Source organism: Thrips palmi, unplaced genomic scaffold (genome assembly GCF_012932325.1).
Source record: "Thrips palmi isolate BJ-2018 unplaced genomic scaffold, TpBJ-2018v1 HiC_scaffold_2, whole genome shotgun sequence".
Lineage (NCBI taxonomy): Eukaryota > Metazoa > Arthropoda > Insecta > Thysanoptera > Thripidae > Thrips > Thrips palmi.
Window position 1 is genome coordinate 10134607 of NW_023144629.1, and position 22424 is coordinate 10157030.

A 22424-nucleotide genomic window follows, 5' to 3' on the forward strand; every position below is an offset into this window, starting at 1 on the left:
TTGTTAACGAAGTTTGATGGTACTTCTGAATCTAAAACGAAACGATCTTAACTCGGCGGCTCAACTCAAAACTATTGGGCCTAGGTGAAATGAACTATTTTAATGTACGTTTAAGAAAATGACTTAACCCTTAATGCATTTTAACACTGTCTTTCGCTTATGTTTTAGAAACAAATAAATATGCAGCTGGTCGTCTTATTAAGTTTTATTTTAATAGACAGTTGGACACTGTACCAAAGTTTAAATGATCTCCACATAGCGCAGCTCGTGTAGCACAAAACCTGAGGCTAGAACTAGTTACAGCCTTAGGGTTTTTGCTAAACGAGTTAATAAAGAAAATTAACTTCGTAACTATTAGGATTTTGTGAAATCTTATTTATTTTATTTCGCTGTGACACGGAGGGTGAGGCACATGGTGACACTTAAGGAAATTTGATTTTAGGAATTCAATCTTAGGAATTTAATCGTCGCTCGCTATGCATCAAATGCCGTGCTAGGCTTGTTAGCCTGCTTGGCCGTACAAGCGCTGCATGTCGGCGACGATGCGTGCGTTCATGCCGCCGCCGACCGCTCTCGATGCGATGAAGTCTATGTGGTTGAAGGTGGCATCCTCGTCATAGTGGACACTGACGACGTTTGGCAGCTGTGAGCGCAGATAGGCCATGTCCTGCAGACAGAGAATGGACAATGGAGCCGAAAAAGAAACATGCTGGGTTGATAAATGCAATCTTACAAGAAAGACTGGATCACACTGCTAAATCACTGTTCTATTGTTGTACGAAATGCATCCAAAGCTCAATGGACACCCAAATGTTAAACTTCGAGTATTTTTCAGGGGCAACACTTGGTAATGAGCGATCAATACAAAAATACCAAAGCTAACCTGGGGTCTGCATAAAATGTCGTTGTGTCCGAGGTAGAGGTGAGTAGGCGTCTGGATGGCGGACAAGTTGTACAGCGGCGGCTCGGGCGCCCCGTACACATCCTGATTCCTCGCGGCACCGTGGTCGTACTGTCGGATGCCTTGAGCTGCGGGCCACAAGTTCCAAATACGTAACTTCATTAGCTGGCAAAATACTACGCCGTTCTGAGGCGGTCCAAAAAACGACTCCTACATTGTTGACCACCGTCAACCTACTATCGTGACTGCGAAATGCATCGAGAATCCATTAGTCGCTATTCTCACACTTACTGTTGGGGTTCACGTCTTGAAGATAGTGGAAAATCTGGCCCCAGGAGCCACCAGTCGGGACCGAGTTCAAGAAATTCGGGAGTTCCTAAAAGAAAACCAGTGAAAGCAGTCACATGATGACAAATTTCGACGCGTCCTAATAGAATAATCCTAACTGTCAGAGCAGATCCAAGACAATCCTAATTGATAGAGCCGATCCAAGACAATCCTAACTGTCAGTGCAGATTTAGAAGTATCCTAACTGCAGAGGTACATAATAGTGCCATGAACTTATCTTCACCGCAAATCAGTGAATCTCAATATCTCCGAAATATAGTTCAGAATGACACAGTTAGGATTGTCTTGGATCTGCTCTGACAGTAAGGATTATTCGCGTCGAAATTTACGCAGGGTGTGGATTTAAAGCTATGGGCTAGATGTTAGAGAATACGTGCGGGGCTGTTACGCCACTCCACGCAGGTTCAAACACTTTACGGGCCGCGGCCGCTGCATCCGCCACCGCCGCGGCCCATACCCCTTGTGTCAGCAAAATCGCCGTCGGGCGCGTCGCGAAGGGCCGAGGCCCGGAGCGACGCGGCCGCGGACGGGGAGTCGCAGCCCAACCGGGATCCAGGCAAGGTGAGCCAAGTGTCTGTGGGGAGTGACCGGGGTCCGAGCACATGTGCTAGTGGGGGACTAGATTCACTTTCACTGTCAATTATACTAACAGGACAATCAGTCAATAAATCATGGTTACGTCATAACTACCTCCTTGTCTATTCAGTTAGGTCCGTTAGTTTGGTATCAAAACAGGGCCAAAGATGTCGATGTGTATTGACCCTTATCCTTTCATTTATCGATATGAACGACGCCTGCTAAAGAAATGCCCGCATTCTTAATAATTGAGTCCCTAACGAGCGTACTTCCGAATGGAAATTCCAAGCAGGATGACCTCCTAGGTGGAGTTTACCTGTCAGGCAGTATGCTCCAGATCCATGTCCAAAAACTTCTACCAATTTTTTCACAAAATTGTTTCTAAGAAACCCAAGCGTTGCCCGCTCGTTCCTCATTTGCACAATAAATGTCATGGCATTTTTTTTTTAATTATTTAAAAATAAAGAATGATTTCTAGACTTAGTGGACATGTACACAGGATTCTCAGTAACCCGCCGTGCGTTCCGCACTGCATTATTTACGAATTTCGGTAGGAAACGAAAACAGAATTCTCACGAAAGAAGCGAAATCCCCATTAATTGGTGTGGACTTGGGCTCAACCCCGCACTCGAAACAAGTCTGCAAAGCTTTTTCTTCGCACCTATCAAGATAATGAAAACATCGAAGAATTGCTTCGCATTGAGAGAAAAACTACTTCAAATAACGAAGGATTTTGCTTTGTAATACGAAGCAATTCTTCGTAGACTTCTTTTATGCCGGCCCCGACTCACAAGGTAGGTTTCGTTCTTCTTGAAGCCCACGAGGGAGTAGACTACGCTGTAGACCAAGGGGCGCGCCACCGGCAGTAGCACCTTGATGAGGAGCTTGGCGATCATGTAGAGCGGCCGCATGGTGCGGCGCAGGCCCAGGCCCTCCACGAGGGGCTGCGTGCCGTTTTTGAGGACGTACAGCAGCTCCACCACCGGGCTGCGCTGCGCGTGCATCGGACCGGCCGGTGCCATGTGGAAGGCAGCGCGCACCTACAGTCCTTGGATGTGTTACACACACTGAAAATCCAAGTGTGGGACAGGCATGCACTAGATAACGTGGGGCAAACTGTCCCACGCTTACAAAATGTCCCACGTTTGCAAGCGTGGGACAAACCGTGTCACACGCTTACAAGCGTGGGACAAACCGTGTCCCACGTTTGTAAGCGTGGGACAAATCAGTGTCCCACTTTTGCAAGCGTGGGACACTTTGTCCCACGTTATCTAGTGCAGGCCTGTCCCACACTTGGATTTACTGTGGAATCGTAGAGCTGCTCCAAGTCCGCCATTTTGAAACGATGAAGCAAGAGGGGTATTGATACGTGAGCTGATTCGCTCTGAGAAAAAAAATTACGGTGCTCACTAAATGTCAATGGCCAATTTTAGTCCCACGGATTATGTAATTTTAAGCACATCCGACGCTGATACAATTTTGTTCCCACCTGGCGACAAATTTAGTCCGGCACCTGCTGCAAATTATACTTTTATAAGACAATTTGTCCCGCCTGGTGGACACAAAATTGCATCACCATCGGATGTGCTTGAAATTGCATCATTCATGGGACGAAAAAAGGCCCAACGACATTTAGAGTGCAAATCCTGGATAATTTTTTTGCCAATTTTTACCGTTTTTCTCGGTACTTGCAAAACCGCGCTGAAAAACCAAACGTGGTGTAGACCGCACCAACTGGTGTGGTCAAATGGATGCCATTTTGACCGCATCAGTTGGTGTGGTCTAGACCACGTTTGGGGCGTTTGGTGTGGTCTAGACCACAGTGTTATATTCATGCCCTGAGTTCTTCAGGATGTCAGAATAAGTTTGCAGCTTTCAGGGGTGCGCGAATTTTGATCAGGTTTTTAGACAGGTTTCTGACACTCAGACAACATTTGCACGAGTGCGCACCCCGCGTCTCTCTCACCCATCCAGGACTCTACGCGCACCTTGCGCTGGTACTCGGGCCGCGCCGCCGCCATGGCCATGAACGTCGTGGCGCCCATGGAGTGCCCCGCGTACATGACGGAGGGGAAGCTGGTCTGCGCCAGCACGTAGTCGATGGCGGCCGCGTTGTCGAACACGCCCTGCTCGTGCCAGCTGCAGGCAGTCGCAAGCAGTTGACATGACGAACCGTGCACATGGCATGGCACACCTCGTTAGGTACCTCCAATTCAAAGTAATGTGACTCAGTTTTCTAGAGAACGCGACATTTCGTTTCAACGTGATGTCATGGTTTTGGATTCCTAGTGAGGAGTTATATAGTGTAGCGCACGAGATGCAGTGCAAACTGAAGTTCCTCATGTTTCAGCCCAGCCTAGCCTCTACAGTACCTGAAGTCCCAGTACTCCTCGTTTTTTGTTGACAGCTTGATGTGCTCCCGCGAATTGATCGTGCCACGGTAGTTGATCATCCATACGTCGAAGCCCGCGTCGTAAAGCAAAGGCGCTAAATCACACACACACAAAAATAAAACACGTGGCACTTAAAAATAAAAAACAGTATTTAGACTAATATTGAACTGGTGGCCGAAGTAGCTTTGAGTACGTTTTGCAGCAGCAGCCTATTTGAAAGCACACTCCATGTAATGTATGCTACTAAAAACACTCCCCTGATCTGTGTTAGGTTGGCCTTTGATCTTTTGGTGCGCGAAAGAGGTCGACTGACCCAGGGCCTTGCCGCGACCGAGTAGGACGAAGCAAGCCGGGGTGAGCTGCAAGCCTGGCGCCAGCAAGACGGGCTGCCGTCCGGGGTTGGGCGCGCGCTCCAGGCGCAGCCGGTACCCGTCTTGCGTGGTCACGAAGTGCGTCTGCATGGGGTACCCGAGGTCGACCATCAGATCACTCTAGAAAAGAGAAAATCGTTAACCGTGGAGAAGCAAAATAAAAACTTGACGGGAAACAGCATTGACTATGTGCAAGGAAAAAAAGGGTTCAATGTCCAAGTAAGGTGCTGTGCCGAAGTGCACTGCGAGAAAAGATCACGGTAAATCCTGTACTGATTACTCCAGACGTCACCGTACTTTTTGAAACAGGCAATACCGTTGTTTTTTTACAGGCAATACCGTACTTCTTTTTACAGCCAACACCGTACTTTTTTTACAAGGAATCCCGTACTTTTTTACCTGGCAATCCCGTACTTTTAATACCTATCAAAAACTGCTATATTTTTTTTCAGTCGGTCGACCCTCGTTTTTTCAAGATTCTCATGTACGTAACTGCTGAAGTCGGACTCCTGGACCCCCCTTCCGACCACTCGTTGAAAAGGTCCTGACGAGACCTATCGAAAGGTGCAATAAAATTTTTCAGTAGGTCGACCCCCTTTTTTCAAGATCCTGATGTGGGCAATTCTTGGGAGCGGCCTTTGTTGGGACCAGATCTGGTCCTTCCTACGGCATGGACTGTACGAAAGAACGGTAACTACCGTTAAAAAACTACGGAATATTTTGTAAAACAAGTACGGTAAATACTGTAGACTGTACGGTGGATACTGGTTTTTGAAGTACGGTAAAGTTTGGCAAAAAAATTATCCAGGATTTACCGTCATTTTTTCTTAGAGTGTGGCGGACACAAAATTGCATCACCACCGGATGTGCTTAAAATTGCATCATTCGTGGGACAAAAAATGTCCCATGACATTTAGTGTGAACATATTAAAAAACATTTAGTGCGTGGAAACCAACTTAAACTTTTTCCATTCACCAAATTCTCCACACAGGAGAAAGAAGGAAGATTTAAGACTTGCAAAGAGAAGGTAGGTAGCAGTGCCACATTTTCTTCCATGTGGGTGCAAATTCTTCGAAATCCGTTGAATAGTCATAGGGAGCAGAAGTGAGTTCTGCCCTCGGCCCCTACAATACCAGCTATCGTCAAATCGGTTTAGCCGTTCAATTTTCAGGGCACTGGCGCTTGTAGAATAGGATAAGAATCGTTATATGGTTGATTTGCATATTTTCAAATAGCTCGAGAATGCAGAAGTTGCTCCAGTTAACATCACACTCTAAGAAAAAATGACGGTAAATCCTGGATAATTTTTTTGCCAAACTTTACCGTACTTCAAAAACCAGTATCCACCGTACAGTCTACAGTATTTACCGTACTTGTTTTACAAAATATTCCGTAGTTTTTTAACGGTAGTTACCGTTCTTTCGTACAGTCCATGCCGTAGGAAGGACCAGATCTGGTCCCAACAAAGGCCGCTCCCAAGAATTGCCCACATCAGGATCTTGAAAAAAGGGGGTCGACCTACTGAAAAATTTTATTGCACCTTTCGATAGGTCTCGTCAGGACCTTTTCAACGAGTGGTCGGAAGGGGGGTCCAGGAGTCCGACTTCAGCAGTTACGTACATGAGAATCTTGAAAAAACGAGGGTCGACCGACTGAAAAAAAATATAGCAGTTTTTGATAGGTATTAAAAGTACGGGATTGCCAGGTAAAAAAGTACGGGATTCCTTGTAAAAAAAGTACGGTGTTGGCTGTAAAAAGAAGTACGGTATTGCCTGTAAAAAAACAACGGTATTGCCTGTTTCAAAAAGTACGGTGACGTCTGGAGTAATCAGTACAGGATTTACCGTGATCTTTTCTCGCAGTGCAGGCGGGACTAATTGTCTAGTGATAGTACAATTTGCAGCAGGCGTCGGACAAAATGTGTCGCCAGACGGGAACAAAATTGTATCTGCGTCGGCATAAACCGTGGGACAAAAAAAGTCCCATGACATTTAGTGTGTAGTTTTTGTACCCAAGTACTGCAGGTGTAAGTTAGGTACAATAAATGTAGTCTCACCGCGGTGACGTTGTCATCGGTCGCAGGCAGCCATCTTAGCAGCTGCTCCAGGACGACGTCGGCGGTAGTGCGAGCGATGGCGCTGGACGCCTCGGTGATTGGCGCGGTGACGGCGGCGGACACCTCTTTCACTGGAGTAGTGGCGGCGGCAGCGGACACTTTGGAACCCACGTTCCGAAGCAACCCAGACACCACCTCGAGCGCACCCGACGGCCAGGGCGTCGCCGCCGGGGCCTTGAGGGACACAACCAGGATGGCCACCAGCAGCTTCACCGTGCCGCTCACGCCGCCCACGCCACTTGACACGCGCATCGGAGTCAGCATCGGGACGCGAATGTGGACACTTGAGAATCTCGCATTACTGCTTCTGCAACACTTCATTCAAACTCTGATTGGAGGAAGTCAGAATTCAAATAATTGAAAAAGAAAGGTTGGTCTGACTTCTTTCTGCAGGCTAGAAAAATTCACTAAAACTTCGCTAGAAAAAAAGAGGCAGCCATAGCAGTGAATCTTCAAAACTGAGACAATAAACTTGGTTTGTGAGGCGGGCCTTCACCTCACTGCCCATTTGAGTCGGCTCCTTGGATGGTTTTGAGCAACAGGGGCGATTTAGTACCCACACTCTACAAGTTTTTTTTTTTGCAAATTTTGTGCGAGACGTAACAGTTTTTTGTGCAAATGAACTTTTCGTGCAAATCTGAACGTGATTGCGTAAAAAATTGGAAGAAAAGGTGCGGGTTTTCGTATGAAAACAGTACAAAATGCAGCAAAAAATAAAGAAAGAAATGAAACGCTTCATACAAATTTGTACACTTGGTGTGTAGCTGTGTGCTATGTTGTCCGTCCACCACATTCAATAAAATCTCTCCGCAATTTACTCAAGGGGCAAACAACTTGAATTTTGGTGTACATTTCACTTTATATATTGTGAAACAAAGTTGAAATAACGGTGAAGCAACGTGAAGTGACCTAAAATAACGCGAAATAACGTTGAAATAGCAATGAAATAACGTGAATTTGAAATAACGGTGCACAAGTTTTGTCGAAGTTGTTTGCCCCTCGAATTTACTTAAAGCTCCGTTGCACTTACTATTGTTTACCGTGCAGTCGTGTGCTCTTTTGCAGCTTTTGCAGTGCTCCACACTCGTCTTGTGCCTCGAACACCCTCCACTGCGAGGCCGACCGACTCGTGTCGACCGAGTTGCGGTCGATGCAGCCGCCGACTGCTGTGCCTCAAAACGCGTCCCAAGCCTCCATTCACCTGCTTGTGGTCGCCGTGGGCCCAACCTGCCCACCCAACACTCTAAAAATAAAACTGGAAGTCAATGAATTAGTTTCGCCGAAGAACGCTTTGAAAAATTCACGAAGATCCCTCGTTTGTGCTGGGGCGAAGTTTGCGCGGAATCTGCGTAAATCTAAATCTTCACTGTTAAGAAAAATTCTGAAAATTCGGACTAAATGGTCAAAAGCGGATTTTCTTAATGGTGGCCTAGAATTGCTCCGAAAAGTCAGACTTTGGAAATACGAAAATTTGGACTGTGTCAGTCTGAAAATTGTGGTCTCGCCAAATTTTTCACCGTAAGAGCTTCCGAAATCTAAATATTCATCAACCATTAGACCTTCGAAGAGAGAATTGCTTTCGGAACCACACCCAAACTCTGTATACCGCTACGGTGATTCGAACCCAAGAACCACCCGGTGGCAGCAATCTCATCCGGGCCCCGGAGGCGCTGCTACAGGTGCATCATGGTCTACATGGGGTTGAGGAGGATTTCGGCAACGGATACAGCTTGAAGGGTATGTTGGAGTATTTTTGGAATCGGGGCGACGAGACAAAGCCAACGGTGCTGGTTTCGATCAGGGGGCAGCAACGGCCTAGGAAGCGCGTGAAGCCATGCGAGAGCGAGGTGCTGGGGTTACTTATTTTGCTTCGATTGCCCGTTGATTGCAAAACGCTTTGAACAGATGAAAAGAGCACAAAATTTGGGGTGCATTAGGCCTAGTAGACTGCCCGACACTTTCAATTCAACCGAACACAAGGGCGGAATCACTCTGCAAACTCAATAGTGTACTCAGCACACTCTAGAGTGTGCTCGTGAGTACACTCTAACTAGCGTGTACTCAGATGAGTACACACTTTCAGGTGCATAAATTGCCAAGCGTGCTTAGGTGTGTACTCATCTGAGTACACGCTAGTTAGAGTGTACCCATCTGAGCACACGCTAGTTAGAGTGTACTCATCCGAGTACACGCTAATTAGAGTGTACTCATGAGCACACTCTAACTAGAGTGTACTGAGTACACTGTTGAGTTTGCAGAGAATTATATCAACATGGCGCATTCGAGCTTTTCCTAAATTTTACGATTTCTCGTGTTTTTTGGTGTTTTTACTGCACCTTAATATTAGGTAAGGGGGGAGTTTCATGAAGAGCAATTAGCCTAATGCGCCCTAAATTCCAAGCCCTTTCCATCGGTGCAAAGCGTTTTGAAAAACACAGTCTAGTTTTCTTGAACAAGTGCGCAACCTCTGCACTGACGGCGCGAGCATCGCTTCACGCTCTCCCTAGGCCGTTGCCACCCCCTGGAGGGGCACTCAATGGCACATCTAGGAATTCAATTTTAGGAGTTTAATGGTCGCTATGCATCAAATGCCGTGCTGGGCTTGTTAGCCTGCTTGGTCGTAGAAGCGCTGCATGTCGGCGACGATGCGTGCGTTCATGCCGCCGCCGACTGCTCTCGACGCGATGAAGTCTATGTGGTTGAAGGTGGCATCCTCGTCATAGCGGACACTGACGACGTTTGGCAGCTGTGAGCGCAGATAGGCCATGTCCTGTCGACAGAGAATGCACCGAGAATGAAAAAGTCATGATCAATACCCAATTTTGGGCGAGGTATGCTCTATCACCCGAATTTGGGCAAGGATTGTTTCCTCGCCCAAATTTGGGTAAGGAAGGCTTCCTCGCCCAAAATTGGGTGAGGAAGGCTCCCTCGCCCAAAACTGGGTGAGGAAGGGTGTATCAGTTGCCTACACGGTAAAAACGCTTCCTGGGAATCCCAGGAATCTCCTGGAAACTCCTATCTCTTATAACATAGGGCTCCTGGGAATCCCAGATTTCGTTTTTACCGTGTATACGGTCCATAGTATTATGACCCAAATTTGGGTGAGGAAACCTTCCTCACCCAGATTAAGGTGATAAAGAATTCCTCGCCCAAACTTTTAGTCATAATCATGACTCTTTCATTCTCAGTGTGGACAATGGAGCCGAAAAAGAAACATGCTGGGTTGATTAATGTACTCTTGCAAGAAAGACTGGGTCACACTGCTAAATCACTGTTCTATTGTAGTATGAAATGCATCCAAGGCCGGTAATTATGATCAGGCCCTCGAAGACGAAGAAAGGGAATGTCTGGAGGCTCTCAAGGAATCATACCAAGTTGATGATATGAACAGATGGTATGAGGAAAATTGCTCTGGTGAAGAAGAAGATGACGCCACAAACAATGCTGGTCGAGCCCAAATCAATCAGAGCTTAGAAGACGAAGAAAGGGATCGCCAACAGGCTCTCCAAGACTACTTCTTTGTTAATGATGTCACCACATCTTAATAGTATTATTTCCATTGTCTATAAGTCACAAAAATTTCTCTTTGCGTTTCGGGAAATAACAGCGACTGGAAGTTTGATGCCGACACTAATTGGGGTAAGGAAGGACGTTTCCAAACAACGTTGAAGCGACCGACTTCGCAATACGGGTGTGGAAGAAGTTTAAAATGTGCAATTTGGAGGTTAAAGTGAGACCCTGTTTTATTAAAATAGGTAGAAACCACGGCCAGGCCCCCTAAACGGTGATCATTTTCGGATTGTGCAGGTTTTTTCACGATTTTAGGTATACTTTGGAGGCTCCAGATCGGTGGAGCCTCTAAAGTACATAATTCCCCGAGGCCGAATAGACACCCAAATGTTTAACTAATGGTCTTTTTGAGGGGTAACCCTTAGTAACGAGCGATCAAGCATTGTGGCAAAAAGGTAAGGACGATTCTGTTAATTCTCTTGCCAGGATTCTCCGTAGCCCTCTTATTGGCTGAGCGATAGCGAAGCCCGTTACTCCAGTGGGGATGAAAAACTTTTTCTGTCTGTCCGTGTGTGCGCACAACTACTTCTGATCTAGAAACTTCCGAGAGTGCATGGCATGCTCCTCCTGGGAGTCAACCACAAAGCACGCTCTTCCCAAGAGCATGCTTGCAAGCACACTCTTCCCAGGAGCATGCTTGCAAGCACACTCTTCCTAAGAGCATGCTTCAGGACGCTTTAGTATCCCAGAGAGTGCTTGCAAGCATGCTCCTAGGAAGAGCGTGCTTTGTGGTAGACTCCTAGGAGGAGCATGCCATGCACTCTCTTCAGTTTCGGGAGAGAACGGTTGATCATCAATCTCTGCAGCTTCCAAAGACATTTCCCTGAAACTCCAGCCTACAAGAGCAGCAAACTCGCTCCTGATGATCATGAAAAAGCTTATGTCAAGAGCAGGAAACTGTCTGTGGGTGGATGCTGTATCATCCAATACTTCTGAGGATTTATCATCTAATTCTCCTATAGTACAGGTGTCTACAAAGACCACAAAACGAGACTACACCAAGAGATTCCCATGCTTATTCTGTGATGCCATGGTGCTAAAACTTCCTGATCAGCTGGAAAAGAATCATGGGAGTGAGGATGATGTTTTAATTCTACGTAGTTGTTTTGTGCATAGCTTTTGCACCAAACCGCGTGGAACGCAATAGTAAGTGCGCCAAAACGCAAAATTTTTGCTTTGTTGCGAAGGAAGTGGTGCATTTTTAAACGCATGCCTAGTTTTGTGCAAAACTTTTGCGTTACAAACCACATAATAATTTAGTGCGTTGGGCGGCAACCTTCTTAGCTAGAACCGGTGAGGGGAAACCTTCATCACCTCAATTTGAGCGAGGAAACTTCATCACCCGAATTTTCCGAATTCCCAGTGTATAGCCAGCGCTCTGACTGTCCCTGCTTGTGCCGCAGCTGCTGGACCTCCCGCCCGAAGTGCTGCTGGCCGTGCTGGCCTGAAAAAACTCATGCGTCTGAGAGGACCTGTCAAAAAGTTTGATGCAGGTAAGAAGAAGAATAAGGAGAAGGAGGAGAAAGATCCGATTGGGAAGGAAAGAATGGAAATCCTTTCTTCCATTAGATCTAAAGCCATTTACCTGCACAATCAAAAGGTCACCCAATCCAACTCAGGTGAAATAATACCCAAAAGTAGAGGGGTCATGGAAATTTCGTTGGGTGATCTGGTTCCTTGCAGGCATTGTCTAGAGCTATTTACAGGAAAGCATGGCTCTACAAACACAAAAATACTTGTTCCGAAGAAGTCAGCACATCCACCTGTTCCAAGAAAAAAAGTTTCCAGTGGTTGGAATGGCTAAATTTTGAATTGAGTGTTCCCCTTCTGAGATACTCAAAAAACAATTTGGAACTCAGATTGTGGATAGATCGAGAAAGGATTTGAAAACAGTCATTTCCAGTGATGGTCTTCTTGTGACATTTGGACTCGACATGTAACTTTGCGGTTAGAGATCAGTCAAGCAACATCCGCAACAGGTTGCGAGAGATGGCTCGTCTTCTTGTGGAACTGAAATACCACAATATATCGAGGGGTCCTGCCGTATACTTATGTCTCTTAGCCAATAAAGGCCCTCTCTAAATTTTCCATATACGAGCCCCCCCCCTCCCCTCCAGGCGAAAGGCCCTGCCTCGCTAGTCAGACAAGTCGGTACGCTCTCAGATTCCGACTGATTACTTCATCCCCTCCGCTCCACTAAACACACCAAGTGGCGACGAGGATTCTCCGTGAAGCACAGCTCAGCTGCAGCACAATATCTGACGGAACGCAATCAATCAGAAGACGAAGCCAACTCCGATGCAGAATGAACGACTCCCTGTCCGAGGACGAGCTGGAGATCGCCACCAGCCCCCTCGCCGACCGCCCATCCTGGTGGGATAGTGGAGGACAAGACCCCTGGACGCTGGTGACACAGGAGGCCGCCCGAAAAATCCCAACCATCACCCCGCTGCCGACGGTGCCCACGCCGCCCGTCCAGCCGGTCGCCCCCACCCCCAGGTCACCTGCACAGCAACCGTGCGGGTCAACTTGGCCGAATGGCTCGCCCCCTCTGCCATTGACCTCTCCGCCGCGGCCACCGCCACCTACGCCGGAGGCCTCGCCCATTGCGAGGCCACGGCCGAGTGTGGCCACAGCAGCACTTTCCCCGTTGACAGCCTTGGCCGAAGGAGATGGACAGGCTCCCCGCCACGCCCCCATGTGCGTAGACGCCGCCACCAGCCCTCTCCCGCCGGCTGCCGCATGCCCCAACCCAGAAGTAGCGGGCTGCAGCACCCGCAGGACGCTCCCGAGAATCTCCAAGCCGATGCGGCTCAAGGCAACCGCCAGGGGGATGCAACTGCCGGTGCATCAGGCCTGCAGGGCGCGCCCCGGACTTTCCCAGGAACTCCCTAGAAATCGCCTGTCTCCACCATAGGCTCCCTGGGAAAACCAGGTTCCGTTTTTACCGTGTACAGTACAGCAGTCGTCGAGCCGGCAGTCGCCCATTTGCGCCGCGTATACAGTGCAGTTTCTTGAGTGTTTGTGTATTTTAATGTGGATCATTGACGCTCACATTGACAACCAAAGAGGAGCGAGTGCCTTATACTTATACACCGAACGTTACAAGCACTGCTGGAGCAGCAAGAAGCAGCTTACATTCTGGAAAGAACCATCAGGGCAGGGGTGGTCTTCAGGGCAAGGAGTGACACTCTGAAGGTACAGGAATCAACCATGAAGGCGTGGAACGACTTGGAAGCTGGAGGAAAAACTATGTACGAGTACCTCATTTTTATTGGTACTTTGGACAAAAACTTTAAAGCCGAGCGCAAGTTACGGAATCAGATTGAATTGTAAACATTAATTTTATTCGACTAATTTTATTGTGATATAAATTTTATTTGACTATGTGTCATGTGTACTTTTGCTATTAAATTTGACTATCAAACTCCGTATTTGTTCGAGTTGGTATACATCCATTTCCGTGACTCTCCTATCCCCTGGCAGGGTAGGCCACCCAATTTGAAGCTCGGCGCAAATGGGCATTTTCAGGGCCGAGCAGGGGGCCCCCGAGTCAAGCGCGCTTACTGACCGGCCCCGGCGCAAATGACCAGTTTTTGGCTGAGCGATAGCGAAGCCTGTTACTCCAGTGGGGTTGAAAAGTTTTTCATGTCTGTCTGTCTGTCTGTCTGTGTGTCTGTGTGCACTACTCCTCCTGAACGGATCGGCCGATCTCGGTGAGATTTTACACACTTTTTAGGTATGTCCTTGGCTCGGCACACGCAAAATTTCACTACCCTAGTTCATCTGGTTCAGTTTTTATAGCCGAAAAACACCTAAAAAACGGCCAAAAATCGAGTTGTCTGCAGGCAGATGCCTTCTGTGGACAAGCCATTGCCTACCGATGGCAGGCTAGCGCCGCAGCCAAGTTGAAACGCCAGGCGTGGATTGTCGAAACTGGAGCAGCCCGCGAAGCCTGTTACGACAAGACACGGTCTGGCGTACACCTACCTTGTGATAGCCACCCAGGTATGCGCGGCGCAAACGGGAACCGACCCGAAGGCCGCCCGGCTACACGGACGGCGGCACAAAGGAAGACCCCGGCGCACTTCAAGGACTACGTCCGCAGCCTCCGGAAATGGAAGCAAGATCTTCGATGGAAGATACGCGAAAGGACGACAAACTAGTCTCCCTACTGATTGGCTGAGCGATAGCGAAGCCTGTTGCTTCAGTGGGATTGAAAAGTTTTTCATGTCTGTCTGTCTGTGTGTCTGTGTGCACTACTCCTCCTGAATGGCTCGACCGATCTGGCTAAGATTTTGCAGACTTTTTGGGTATGTCCTTCGCTCGGCACATGCGAAATTTCACTATCCTAGCTCAACTGGTTCAGTTTTTATAGCCGAAAAACAGCTAAAAAACAGCGAAAAATCGAGTTTTCTGCCGGCAAATGCCTTCTTCCTTGAAGAAAGGGGGGTCTGGGGGGCTCGGCCCCCCAGCCTCGCCAAGTTAAAAAGTAACAAGGGTCAAGATCGTGTTATCTGAAGATGAAGCAACTCTATCTGGAATGAAGGGGGGTCTGGGGGCGGAGCCCCCCAGCGTGCAATAAAGGCAGGCTAGCGCCGCAGGCCAAGGTAGGTTCGCCAGGCGCGAGTTGGAGGAACAAGCAGCGAGACATCGCGAAGCCTGTTACGACAAGACGCGGTCTGGCGTAAACCTACCTTGTTATTACTAGACAGCTACCCTACTGGATATGACAATGGATACTCTCCTATTAATGTTGTATAAAGGATATTCTTCTATTATTTGAAAAATAAAAAATTGCCAATCTAATACTGGGCTGGTAGGCCCACTCGATTAGGAGGGGGGGGGAGGAGAGTGCCGTTTACTTATATCTATTAGCCAACAAAGGCCCTCTAAATTTTCCATATACGAGCACCCCCCTCCCCTCAGGCGAAAGGCCCTGCCTCGCTACAGTCAGGCAAGTCAGTACGCTCTCAGATTCCGACAGGTCACTTCATCCCCTCCGCTCCTCTAAACACACCAGGTCCTATTCAAAAGATCTTATCTGGGCGTTCCCCCAAGACAATCTTATCTTAAACGCAGGTGAATTTCACTTAGTTTGATCATTTGATACAGCTACATATCAATATAATTTGTGATTTTGTTCACGTAAATCTGAAGATGGAAGATCAAAGAAACCAAAAGTGCATGCAGAAATATATTCCGCTTACTGTCGTATGTATCCCAACTGATCAAAATGAGTGAAATGGGGTTACCTCACCAGATATACATTCCCACCAGATATAATCCCGCCAGATATAAATCTCACCAGATATACAGGAATTAATTCTTTTATCAAACGCACATTCGCACGAAATATAAATCCCACCAGATATACAGAATTAATATTTGAAATTATTCGGGTCACCGGAAATATAATTCCCACTAAATTAATTTCCCACTAAGTATAATTCTCGCCAGGCATAACAATAAAAGCAAATCATATGCAATGCAGGTTAACATGTTGGCAGAACTGCAGTTTATATATATGGAACGGGCATCTGAAGCTCTACTCTGCAAAGTCAACTCTGTTTAGATTGAACTCACTTGCAGGTTACGGGTACACTCTCTTTAGCCTGTACTCAAGAGAACAGTTCCACAAGCTGGTTCTCAGCTGCATTTGTTTTCAAGGGAACTACGTTAAGTGTTTACTGACCTGAGCACACCCGTTGGCGGCTACTGATCTGAACATTCTCTCCTTGGAGTGTACTTAGCGGAGCACTCTCGCTGGAAAGTACATGTGCGTACACTACCGACACTGGAGCGTAGTTGTATGCTACATTCAAGCATACAACTACGCTTGAAGACTTTGCGCTTCAAGTCAAGCGTGGAGAAGAAATTCGCCCATGCATTTAGATAGGCGGGTGAGCGGCGAAATGGAGAACTACGCTTGAAGAAAGGCGTAAAAGTACGCTTGAGTTCTACCAGTGGAGTTTGCAGAGTGGTTGCCTTGCGTCGAAAAGGCAGGGACAGCTGCATTTATATTTATTTAAAAAAAATTAATGCTGTATATCTGGTGGGATTTATATTTCGTGCGAATATGCGTTAATGCAAATAAAATTAATTGCTGTATATCTGGTGAGATTTATATCTGATGAGATTTATATGTGGTGGGATTATATTTGGTGAGATTATATCTGATGAGAATGTATATCTGCTGATACCATCTCAGTGAAATTTGCACTGTAAAAAAATTCCGTACTTTTGTACGGAAATGGTACAGAAAAATATAGTACGGAGGTACGGAGAAAATTACGGAACGTTCCGTACTGCTCCATATGAACCCATGTAAATGGGTACGGAAAAAAGGTACGGAACGTTCCGTAGTTGGCAAGTACGGACGGTCCGGAAAATTTATTGACCAGACATGTTCCGTACTTTTTCCGTACTTTTTTCTGACAGTGTGCCTGCGTTGAAGATAATATTGTCTTGGGGGGAACCCCCAAAATAAGATCGTTTGAATAGGCCCCCTCGATATCACACTGCAAATCCAAGTGTAGGACAGGTCGACACTTTAAAGCGTAGACCAGTTTGTCCTACGCTTGCAAGTGTCGACCAGTTGTGTCCGACGCTTCGAAGTGTCGACCACACTGTGTCCGACGCCGGCATGTGTAGGACACTGTTTGTCCTACGTCCTACGGCAAATTACACTGAGTTCCTACTGTGACCCCACACTTCAGCCGTCGGACTTTTGGGTCGACACTTGCGGGTGTCGGACGGGTGTGGTCGACACTTCAAAGCGTCGGACACAGCTGGTCGACACTTGCAAGCATAGGACAAACTGGCTACGCTTTAAAGTGTCGACCTGTCCTACACTTGGATTTGCAGTGCACAGCTCCAAGAAATTTTTCACCCTGAAAAACTTAAACTTGTCATGGATGATGCCTTGAAAATGTCTGGAAGCCCGTTACTCCAATGGGGATGAAAACCTTTTCTGTCTGTCTGTCCATGTGTGAGTGTGTGTGCACTACTCCTACTGAGCGGCTTGGCCGATCCGGCTGAGATTTTGCAGGGTGTATATCCTTGGCTCACCACACACCATAATTCAGCTTCGCATCTCCATTCCTCCATTCATCGTAATAAAAAAAAAACACTTAAAAACGGCAAAAATGCAATAATTGCATGAGCGGGAGGAGGGTTTCGGCCATTAGTAGAGCAAGTACGGCATGTCGGGGTATTTTTGGAACCAAGGTGACCAGACAAATTCAATGAACCTTGTTCCGACAGAGTCGGCCGCTTCCATGGGTCAACTAGATCAGGATCTTGATAAAAGGGGATCGGCCGACTGAAAAAATTTATTGTGGCTTCAGGTCTCGCCACGAACTTTTCAACGAGGGGTCGCAAGGGGGTCCAGGAGCCTGACTTTTTGAGTTGTGGCAATCGGTGCCACCAACTCGTTTTGCAGTTTTGCTGGGCCTCGGTTGCAATGAGTTGCTGTTACAAGTCATAGGCATTTTCGATCATGAACCCTCTGTGAAACCTTCATCACGCAGTACTGTTCTCATTACTTCAACTCTAGCAGGAAGCGCCGCAGGCCAAGGTACGTGCAAACGCTAGGCGTGGAATGTCGTAACTGACCGAGGGGTTACCCACTCCGGGAATCGTGTGTACACTCAGTCCGGGAATCGTTCGTAATTTGCTCAAAATTTTATCGAAAATTTTAAGGGGGGACCCTGGTGAAACTTTCAAGTAGGCTTCAAAATAATCCCAGGAAGTTGCAACTTTGCTTAATTATGAGGTTCATTATGGTGAGTTCCCAAAAAAAAATTCAATCCAAAATGTTGAACGGTCTCTGAGAAAAGTGGCTTTTTAGTGTTTTTGGAGGTTGGGAAAAATCTTCCTGCGTCTTTCATTGGGACGGAAAGTCTTGAAAATTTTTTTGGGTTATCCTAAAGATGTATTGAAGAATTTTAGTGACGGAATTTTCAAATTCAACTTCTGTCCTGAGATCTGAGTTTTAAAATTTTTAAACATTAAAAAAAATTGATTTTTTTCCCTTTTTTCACACTTTTAGGTGTGTTAAAAAAAAGTAGGGGTGATATCAAGATTCCGTCACTAAAATTTGTCGACAAGTCATCAATGAATAGAGCCATGAAAGACGGCTCATGTAGGTGTCAACCAGGAACGCAGGAAGTCTTTCTACGAAAAAATTTTTTTGTCGACTGAGAAAAGCTGAGAAGTTGAGCGTAAAGCCAACGACAACTGATCTCAATGTTATTCCTTCCAAATGATAAAGAAACTACCCATTAGTTTAAAAGGGTGTTAAACCCTTTGAATCTAAAACCCTTCTATACACATTTTTATCTTTTAACTTTGAAAATACTATTTTTTGGAATTTTGGCGATTTTTTCCCCAGGGTCCCCCCTTAAAATTTTTAAATGGAGAGAGATATGTAATAGACACAAAACCCCAAAAAGGTAAAAAAAATCTTCAAAAACCTCTCCTTTATGCAAGTTTTGTTCAGGAATCGCGGCAACCCGGGAAATCGTGTGTACGCCCAAGTACCGAGTGGGAAACCCCTCGTAATTGACGCAGCATCGCGAAGCCAACCACGACGAGACACGGTCTGGCGTACACCTACCTTGTCAATACTCTGCGTAGGCTCGCACAGTATTCTCCGTAGGGCCGTACAGTATTTTCCGTAGGACCGCACAGTCCTCTCCGTAGGCGACCTACAAGACTGTATAGTCCTACGGAAAATACTGTAAGAGCCTACGGAGAATTACCACAAACTATTTACAGAATTTTCTATAGCTTTTTTCCTGTGAGATAACAATAAAAAAGCTAACCTGGGGTCTGCACAAAATGTCGTTGTGTCCGAGGTAGAGGTGAGTAGGCGTCTGGATGGCAGACAAGTTGTACAGCGGCGGCTCGGGCGCCCCGTACACATCCTGATTCCTTGCGGCACCGTAGTCGTACTGCCGGATGCCTTGAGCTGCGGGCCACAAATTCATAATACGTAACTTAATTAGCTGGCAAAATATTTTGAGCCCGACCCCACAGTTCTGAGGCGGTCTAGAAAACGTTGTTGGCCGCCGATCAACCTATCGTGAATAGGAAATACGACGAAATACGTCATAAATTCAGTAGTCGCTATTCTCACACTTACTGTTGGGGTTCACATTTTGAACATAGTGGAAGATCTGGCCCCAGGAGCCACCAGTCGGGATCGAGTTCAAGAAATTCGGGAGTTCCTAAAAGAAAAACAGTAAAAGCACTCAAATGATGAAACTTACGTCTGGAGTGAATTTAAAGCTTGGCTGGATGTAAGAGAATACGTGGGGAGCCAGAGATTTCGATGTGTATCGACCCTTTTTCTTTCATTTATCGACGCCTGATAAACAAATGTCTTCAGCGTACTTCAGAATGGAGAACTAACCAGAGGACCTATTAGGTGGAGTTTACATGTCAGGCACTATGCTTCAGATGCATGTCTAAAAACCTTTACCAAGTTTTACAGAAAAATGTTTCCCTTTGGGAAAACTTCGCAACTGTAGCGTGTGTGCGTTCCCGAGTTGTCACCCCAAAGGGGGATCTACACAATCCTAACTGTGTGTGTCATTCTGAACTGCACACTTAGTGTCCTAGGAATTTTTCTGTCCCCATGGATGATGCTATTTCAAGCACATCCGACGGTGGTACAATTTTGTGGCCGCCAGGCGGGACAAATTGTCTAATGAAAGTTCAATTTGCATTAGACGTGGGACAAACTGTCACTAGGCGGGGAAAAAAATTGTATCACCGCCGGATGTGCTTTAAGTTGCAAATTCATGGGGGAGAAAAGTCCCATGACATTTAGTGTGAACTGTGCCGGCCTTGACTCACGAAATAGGTTTCGTTCTTCTTGAAGCCCACGATGGCGTAGAACACGTCGTAGACCAAGGGGCGCGCCACCGGCAGCAGCACCTTGATGAGGAGCTTGACGATCATGTAGAGCGGCCGATGGTGCGGCGCAGGCCCAGGCCCTCCACGAGGGGCTGCGTGCCGTTGTTGAGGACGTACAGCAGCTCCACCACCGGGCTGAGCTGTGCGTGCAATGACCCGGCTGGTGCCATGAGGAAGGCAGCGCGCACCTAGAGCCCTAGATATGTTAGACAATCGCGGAGCTGCTCAAAGTCCGCCATTTTGAAACGAGCCTTGAAGCTAGAGGGGTTTTATACGTGAGCCGATTGCAGCCTGACCAGAGACTTCCAATCTAACAGCCAACATCAAGGTTAAGATGCGGGGCAAGGGAAATATTCTACGATTCGTTTCAACATGGTCGACCAGAGGACGAACTCGGGCGCGGATTTTTATGGTTTTAAGAAAATTCTTTTGCAAAATTTTTACGAGTGCGCACCCTGCACTGAGAAAAACCCTTTTAAACTATTTCAGACCTTACAGAGCCAAGTAGATTAAAGTATTTCGAGCATACATAAGCTTACAAAGAAAAAACTTCGTGATTTACGAATTATTTTTTTCATATAACAAAGTAAATTAGTTTGTACGTATGTATGATCAAAATACTTCGTAAGGTTTTAAGGGTGTGTGCCTGTCTCACCCATCCAGGACTCTACGCGCACCTTGCGCTGGTACTCGGGCCGCGCCGCCGCCATGGCCATGAACGTCGTGGCGCCCATGGAGTGCCCCGCGTACATGACGGAGGGAAAGCTGGTCTGCGCCAGCACGTAGTCGATGGCGGCCGCGTTGTCGAACACGCCCTGCTCGTGCCAGCTGCAGGCAGTCGCAAGCAGTTGACATGACGAACCGTGCACATGGCATGGCCCCCTCGTTAGGTACCCCAATTGAAAGGAATGCGACTCAGTTCTCCAAACAAAATATTTTGTCACATGATGCCACGTGTTTGGATTCCCACAGAGGAACTCCATAGTAACGCACGAGCTTGAGATAACGTTTCAGCCCAGCCTAGCCTTTACAGTACCTGAAGTCCCCGTACTCCTCGTTTTTGGTTGACAACTTGATGTGCTCCCGCAATTGATCGTGCCACGGTAGTTTATCATCCATACGTCGAAGCCCGCGTCGTAAAGCAAAGGCGCTAATCGGAAAAAAAAAATTTAAAAAGAAGAAAAATAAAACACAAATCAATAGTAGGTCACTTTTAAAAAAAAATGTCAATATTTTGAGCATTAATATTGAACTGGTAGCCAAAGTAGCTTACAGGCGTTTGAATATGATCTACGTTTTGCAGCGTAGCAGACTATTTGATCCAGGAAGCGGAAGAAGGGTATAACTCAAATTTTACCATTTTTTTGGAGAAACAAAAAAATGTATTTTTTTTTTTACCTCGCTTTTGGTGTAAGTTCTTGAAATTAAAGAGGGTTAAGTTGACTTCATTCCTTTTTACAATCGATGCATAAAAAAAGAAGTCGTGTAGTCTCCGATCAACAATATGTTCAACGAAGCCTGACTTTGATTGTTTCCATTTTCCACTAAATTGCGAATGTAAAAGGGTTGTACCCCAACTGATCAAAATGAGTGAAATTTGCACTGAAAATTCCGTTTTTTTGTACGGAAATGGTACAGAAAAATATAGTACGGAGGTACGGAGAAAATTACGGAACGTTCCGTACTGCTCCATATGAACCCATGTAAATGGGTACGGAAAAAAGGTACGGAACGTTCCGTAGTTGGCAAGTACGGACGGTCCGGAAAATTTATTGACCAGACATGTTCCGTACTTTTTCCGTACTTTTTTCTGACAGTGTGCCTGCGTTGAAGATAATATTGTCTTGGGGGGAACGCCCAAATAAGATCGTTTGAATAGGACCCCTCGATATCACACTGCAAATCCAAGTGTAGGACAGGTCGACACTTTAAAGCGTAGACCAGTTTGTCCTACGCTTGCAAGTGTCGACCAGTTGTGTCCGACGCTTCGAAGTGTCGACCACACTGTGTCCGACGCCGGCATGTGTAGGACACTGTTTGTCCTACGTCCTACGGCAAATTACACTGAGTTCCTACTGTGACCCCACACTTCAGCCGTCGGACTTTTGGGTCGACACTTGCGGGTGTCGGACGGGTGTGGTCGACACTTCAAAGCGTCGGACACAGCTGGTCGACACTTGCAAGCATAGGACAAACTGGTCTACGCTTTAAAGTGTCGACCTGT

At 46.7% G+C, this 22424-nt stretch overlaps 1 protein-coding gene across 1 annotated transcript; it reads right to left on the bottom strand.

The window, feature by feature from the left end:
• Positions 1-370: 370 nt before the first annotated feature.
• Positions 371-20251, bottom strand: LOC117646986 (lipase 3-like). Its single transcript, XM_034388430.1, has 11 exons — positions 20141-20251; positions 19425-19509; positions 19105-19250; positions 6647-7021; positions 4532-4709; positions 4198-4312; positions 3814-3964; positions 2617-2865; positions 1193-1277; positions 884-1029; positions 371-667 (listed from the first exon to the last, which is right to left on the bottom strand). Exons 1-11 carry the CDS (start codon positions 20243-20245, stop codon positions 503-505), a joined length of 1800 nt encoding a protein of 599 aa, XP_034244321.1. The 5' UTR covers positions 20246-20251; the 3' UTR covers positions 371-502.
• Positions 20252-22424: the final 2173 nt, after the last annotated feature.